This window comes from Sceloporus occidentalis, unplaced genomic scaffold (genome assembly GCF_023333645.1).
Source record: "Sceloporus occidentalis isolate IW3139 unplaced genomic scaffold, rSceOcc1.0.p SCAF_12, whole genome shotgun sequence".
In the NCBI taxonomy this organism is placed as follows: Eukaryota; Metazoa; Chordata; class Lepidosauria; order Squamata; family Phrynosomatidae; genus Sceloporus; species Sceloporus occidentalis.
Window position 1 is genome coordinate 21,806,795 of NW_028316992.1, and position 6,634 is coordinate 21,813,428.

At 37.2% G+C, this 6,634-nt stretch overlaps 1 protein-coding gene across 3 annotated transcripts in view; it reads right to left on the reverse strand.

Moving 5' to 3' along the window:
• The window catches only part of LOC149305369 (transient receptor potential cation channel subfamily M member 8), a 59,769-nt gene extending 53,809 nt beyond the window's left edge, over positions 1 to 5,960 (reverse strand). For all 3 annotated transcript variants that reach the window (XM_089477631.1, XM_089477633.1, XM_089477630.1), the window contains exons 1-4: positions 5,871 to 5,960; positions 4,505 to 4,578; positions 1,513 to 1,669; positions 474 to 651 (exon numbers count right to left, since the gene is read on the reverse strand). In XM_089477631.1, the coding sequence (XP_089333757.1) occupies positions 474 to 651; positions 1,513 to 1,669; positions 4,505 to 4,578; positions 5,871 to 5,960 (499 nt within the window). The remainder of the gene's footprint in view (positions 1 to 473; positions 652 to 1,512; positions 1,670 to 4,504; positions 4,579 to 5,870) is intronic.
• Between the last annotated feature and the right edge of the window lie 674 nt (positions 5,961 to 6,634).

Consider the following 6,634-nt stretch of genomic DNA (forward strand, 5'->3'; position numbering starts at 1 on the left):
TCCATTTGACATTATGTAAAGTTTTCAGGATATCAGAAAATGAAAATGAAATGAAATTAATGGTGTGAATCTGCTGAAAGTTGACTAGTGTGAAACCAAAGAGTAGGAGAAAAAGCAAAGGATGATGAGATAGCAAAGGAGCAAAGATAAATAAAGCAAACAAGGCCTGGAGAAAAGGAGGAGGAGGGAATGAAAAAAGGAAGTAAATAAGCACACAGAGCAGAGGCAAAACAGAGGACATTTTCAGGCATATATTTGCCCTACTCTATCCCCACCAACGATGGATGGATGGATGGATGGATGGATGGATGGGGCTGTGGAAACTGCCTTCATTCTATACAATCAACAGTGCCCTTGTTAAAAATGGCATATATTGCCAGATGGATCCATTTGGTTTTAGATCTGGTTTTTGCCAATGCCAAAACAAGTCCTTGGGTAAGGATCAGGAGAACAATAAAGGGGCTGATATTTACCTTTAGACTGTGCAATGTAGATCAGTCTGCTAACAATCTTACGCATGCGTGGTTTTAAAGCAAAATTTTTGGCTCCACCAGTGACAGAGATGATGAGGTTGGGTGTTTTCAGTTGCCAGTGCTGGGTCATGAGATTATAGAGTGTTTCAGAGTCTGTGTCACATGACAGGCGAATATACTGTCCAAACAAGAAAGAAAGTAATTTTTACAACAGCACAAAACAAAACAAAAACCCAACCATCCTTTGATTAAAGGCAGGCGCTTCATTTTGTCAGTCCCAAGTGATGTAGCTTTCTGCTTTTGCCATGTCTGCTTCAGTAGCTTCTGCCAAGGGATGCTGGATCTCTTTCACAACTGTAACACTAAAATTTAACTTTAACCACAATAGCTGTATCCTATACAACTCTGGGATTTGTAGTTCAGTCAGAAGCACCAGAGAAGCCATCTGAATATTAAATGCACCTCCCCAAACTGCCAGTCCCAGGATCCCATAGGACATTGCCATTGCAGTTAAAGTAGAACCACAGGGCTACAACTGGGCAGTGTGAAAAGGCCCCTGGTTGCACAAGTTTCTATGTGGCACCACATTTCACTTGATCCCTTCACCTGCCCCCATGTCCCTTCATGTGTTCTTTTACACTTTCTAATAGCACATCTTCCAATCTGAGGTTGATATTTGTCCCTTCACTCTTCCATATTGTGTGTGCACATGCAGACAGACATGTTGGCTTAGTATTTTACTTATTTTTAAACATCATCTCTGCTACTCTACTCTCCTACCTTCACACTATTTGTATATTACTTTTCTAGAAGCCACGCCAAACCTCTCTCTAAATGTATCAGAAGAGGAAAAGATAATAAATCTCCATTTTGTAGTCTGCAGTCTACTTTAATGGTATTTTTAATATAGTGCTGAGAAGTATCTCACCCCAATAAAATTCTTCTCTTCTGAAATTAGTGCCTTAGAAACATTTTGCACATACACACAAAATCTTGGTTCTACATTAAAGAAAATGAAAAAGCCATTTAATTGACTTACCTTCCCTGTCTTGCCTAAGTTTTCAAATTCAATATCTCCAAAGGCATCCGTGGGCAATTCTTTAGTGTGCTTCTTATAATTCCACTTTTCATTGCTGTTGATCTGAGTCCCTTGTATATGTTGTGTTTTCGAGTATCCACATCTACACAGGTTGTCGCTACCAAGACATGCACATATAGGAAAATTATTTTTTTTCAACCGTCAGAATTTTTTTGTGGTTTTGGCTGGGGGGACAACAAAGAGAGCACCTTTCCAAAAATCTGGGGACTACATAAGAAATCTAAGACTGCCAAATAATTATGAAATATTATCCTGTTAAAGCTGGGGTGAGAATTTTCCACCTTGGGTACCTTCGAGGGAAAAGGTGGAATACAAATGAAATAAATAAATGGAATAATAAATAAAGATGCACATTTTCTTGGAACTACACATCATGATATGCAGGGTCAAAACCAGGATTTGGAAGACCACAGCCAAAAGAGTCACCTCCTTTCTCTAACTCATTCTACCACTTTCTTTCTTCTTCCAGGTAGTATTTGTATGACACATTTATTTATAATTTGGTGAGGTATCTGAATTTAGGATTAGATCACTTCTGCCAACAAGCACTCAGGGTTCTTGGGAAATTGTACATGCCTCAACAAACCACAGATCCCAGGATTTCATGGATTTCTTGGTGCCATCACAGTTAAAATAACATTAAATTGATACAACAGTGGAGTGAAAATAAACCGTGACACCTTCTTATTTTCTTTGTTTGCCTTCACTGTTTTTTTCTCTTCACTATTTAGTGGACTGAGATATCACTCTTGATCTGAACTGATTATTTGCAGAGGGCTTCTGCATAAAATTAGGTCAAGGGAAACCTGTGGTTCAAGGTTACTCATTCATCCTCTGCAAACATATCAGATTATGGCTTTCAGCAGTTTTCTGAATCTCTGGAGTTTATCAGACAGGAGGAATTTCTCTTAAATTCGAATGAAAAGAAAGTGGGACCGGAATGCATTCACATGAATTCGCTAGTTGAGTGAATTTACGTGAATTCGAATTGCGTTTGAACTGACTTCCCATTGCCCGAAAATAGCTTGCCATTGCCTGAAATTGTGTGTGGTAGTCTATCACGCAATAATGTTAAACCTCATGATCACGTTCGGATTGCCATTGGATTATACTTCCAATTTCCCTTGTCTGATAAACTCCACTGTAAGGAATTTCCAGGATCTAGTTTTTGACAGGTTTATCTGAGATACAGATCAGCTGAGATTAGATTCTTGTTAATATGAACCCAAAGTAGGAGTGTATAAATTTACAGACTAGAACTATTGTAATGTGTTCTACCAGGGATTTGAAGGCTAGGGTAAACAAAATGTAAACATTATTCAGTAAGAATTATAGCTTTCTAACACAAAGCTGTGGGATCTACTGGTACATTTATCCCAGTATTTATTGTTGTTGTGTGCCTTCAAGTCATTTCCAACTTATGGCACCCTTAAGGTGAACCTATCCCAGGGTTTTCTTGGCAAGATTTGTTCAGAGGGAGTTTGCCTTTGCCTTCCTCTGAAGTTGAGAAAGTGTGGCTTGTCCAAGATCACCCAGTGGATACTAGCTGGGGATTTGAACCCTGGTCTCCCGAGTTCTACTCCAATTGTAAAACCACTACACTATGCCGGCTCTCTCAGTATTACTTAGCTATTTATTATATAAATATATACACTACTGAACATCCCACAAATACCTATATTTGTGTTATAATAAAACATTTTGATGGATGAAAGATGCCCTACTATAGTGTAATGGGCTACAACCTCTAGCTTCCAATTTACAAATAAATCAGCTAGAATGGAGCAGATCCTGACAGAAACTGAGGAAGCTGGGTGAAAAATAGGATATAAATAATTTTTAAAAAATTATTGTTATTGTTAATCTAATCAAATGCAGCTCATTTTATTTTCAAAAAGGATCAGTTTACATTCATATTGGCTACAGTTTCTTCTGCTTAAACACATTCACAACAGTGAAGAGGCAATTCATTTTCCTCTGAGATGATACCATGCAAAGTAGATGAGCAGCAGACAGTACACATTTCTTTGCATAGTATTGTGAGTGCTGCCTTTTAAAAATGCCATGCCACATTTTGTCCAAGATTAAAGATATAGTTAACTGCATCTTTCAAACAACCCTGGGGGCAAAAGCAAAAATTTAACGCCAGTGTGCCATGAATTAAAGTATAAATTCTGCCGTTGAAGCACTTGTCAGAAATAACCCAGTGATAATTGACCCTGAAGTTCTTGAACAGTTGGAAAAAAATCTTAAAATACATATTAGTGCGATGCTGTACTTTCATTAGATCAACCCAGCGTTATAACAATGATTTGACCTAATAAAGGTTTTATATTACTTATCACTTGAACATTTTCTTTTTGGGATTATTTTTTTGTTTAACCTTTTCTTTTAAAAATAAATGTTATAGAAAGCCAGCGTTGTGCAGTGGTTTGAGTGTTCAACTAGGACTCAAGATCAGGGTTCGAATCCTGGCTCTGCCATGTAAACTCACTGGGTGACCTTGGGCAAGTCACACACTCTCATCCTCAGAGGACAGCAATGGCAAAAGCTGTCTGAACAAGTCTTGCCAATAAAACTCCATGACAGGTTCACTTTTGGGTTACCATACATAGTAAACTACTTGAAGGCACACAACAACAAAATCCCCCTGCACTATAAGAAGATTTTGATATGGTCATTCAAGAACTTTTACTTTGGTGGATAATGGGGTCACCTTCTTCACACATGATATTTATATTAAATTATATTTAAAACACATCTATTTATAATGGGAAATATTCTTGGGCCTATTCTTTATTAACACACGCCGCAAACAGCAGAAAGGCTTTTACTAAACAGTTGTTTTAGTGCCATATATGAAAAAGATGTGAGAAGCAAGATAAATAAAATAACTCAAAAGTTCAAAAATAATCAAGAGACAGTTGCTTACATTGACTTGGCATCTTTAGTGAAAAAGACACACTCTCTCTTCTTAAAGTTCTCTTGAATATAGTGTACCAAATCCTTGGGGAGGAAGATTTGAAAGATCTGAATGAAACCAACTGTGTACATCTCAAATATTAAAATAGCATTTTAGTAGCCCTTTCTTTTGAAATGCACCCCACAACAACAAGCCTATTTAACAAAACTATTTTTTTTATTTCCAAAAGAACAAAAGCTTACAGATTTTAAGATAACCAATTTATGGATTTCTCTTATATCTACTTCAGCCTAAACAACTTGACAGCCTAGACCTGCCTTGAATCCCATTGTGGGAGAAAGGTGGGATATAAATCTTTGAAATAAATAAAATAAATGAAATAAAATATATTTTTAATTAATTGTATATAAAGTCAACATAACTTGGAGAAATAACAGTGCACTGTCTATCTTACATCAATCTCACACATGATGCCAGCCTAAATGTAGATTTTACAAGTGGTGGAATATAGAAAAACCTTCTGTGTAAACCAAATCCCTGTTGATGCTTATGACAGATGATACTTACATCTGAAGGCTTCAGAGTCTTCCATATTCTAGATGCTAAGGGAAGGGGTATTCATGAACGTTAGAGTCATCCCCTCCTCAATATACAATGTATAACCATTCTAAATGGCAACATGTTGTCCATAACTCTGGCTCTTGCTCTAGCTTGCTTTAGACCACTATGGCCACTGTTCACACACACACACACACACCATTTGCACAACCCTCCAATTGGTGAGATGCACTCAAAATTCCCAGACAAACATCTTCATGTCAGAAAATACCATTTTGTGCCTCTCAAGACAAGTAAACAAATCTCTGCTTTCAGAAAGAAAGCTTTCAGCTGTCTACCCTGATTTATCCTATCTTGTCAAAATATGCATTGTAAAAATCTGAAGTAAAGCAGGACACTTGGACACATAATAACTTGTTCTTCCAAGAAACATACAGATGGCATAAGAAGAGAGTAGCTCTGCACACACAAGGCAATTGTGATAGCCAATGGTGTCATTAATTGGGGATGCTTGTTTGCATAGATGAAAACATTCAGTAGTATATGTGGTCTCCTTCAAAGCATAGTATCTCAGTCTATGCCACCAGCAGATGTTTTCCAAGAAGCCCCTAAGAGACAGCTGTTTGTTGTCAGTTTTAATTCAGAATTCACCCACAATAAGTCATAAAGCAGACAAGATCCAGTATCCCAAAATCTTACAGAATTAATAAAGAATAAAATCATCAACAATAATATGTTTTCCCCCTTGCACATGACAGTTACACTAAATATCAGCTTATGAGCATAGAAGGATTTTACCCCTTAGTACAGTACTTACACTTTCACTGTATGATAGATCTGTGCTCCGAGAGATACTCGAGTAAAGACTTTTTGAGCTCTCCAAGGTACCATTCCTTCGACTTCTCATGATGTCTATGGAAGAGGAAGTAACTCCAGCTGCCCAAAAGAGAAGCAGATTAATCTCTCATGCTACTTAAATGCAATGATTTTATTTATGATCAACTTGCTTTTTTTAATATTCAGAAAAATTGTCTCCAGAGAAGGTTTGGAGGTTCACTCTCATGTGTGGATTCTCTATTCACCATCAGTATATATAAAAAATCATTAGCTGTGTAGCTACTAGTGACTCATTGTCAGTAGCAGTGATTCATTGTCCTTCAGGGTCTCAGAAGTCCATGGTCATATTTACTGAGCCAGCTCTTTTTAGGGTAGATCAGTATAGATACTTTTCCTACTGAGACTATTTTTTAAATATTATTTTAATAATAAAAAGTTTAGTTTTACGTTCTATGGCATTTATAGTATTTCTGCTTCTCCATGGTCATAGAAACATCTATTTCTCTGTAATAGAATTCAAAGATATAGCTGTGTTAGTCTGTAGAATCAGTACGTAGAGAGATCTTGATATGATATGAGGAAGCAGACTTTAGTCAATGAAAGCTCATGCTGCCAACTTCTTTCTTTCAATTAGTCTCAAAGGTGCTACAAGATCTCCTTACATACTGTTTTCTTGTACAGTGAGCCTGCGACATACACGAGCTTCTTATAGGCAGTTTTCAGCTTATGTGGAAGCCGCCGGGA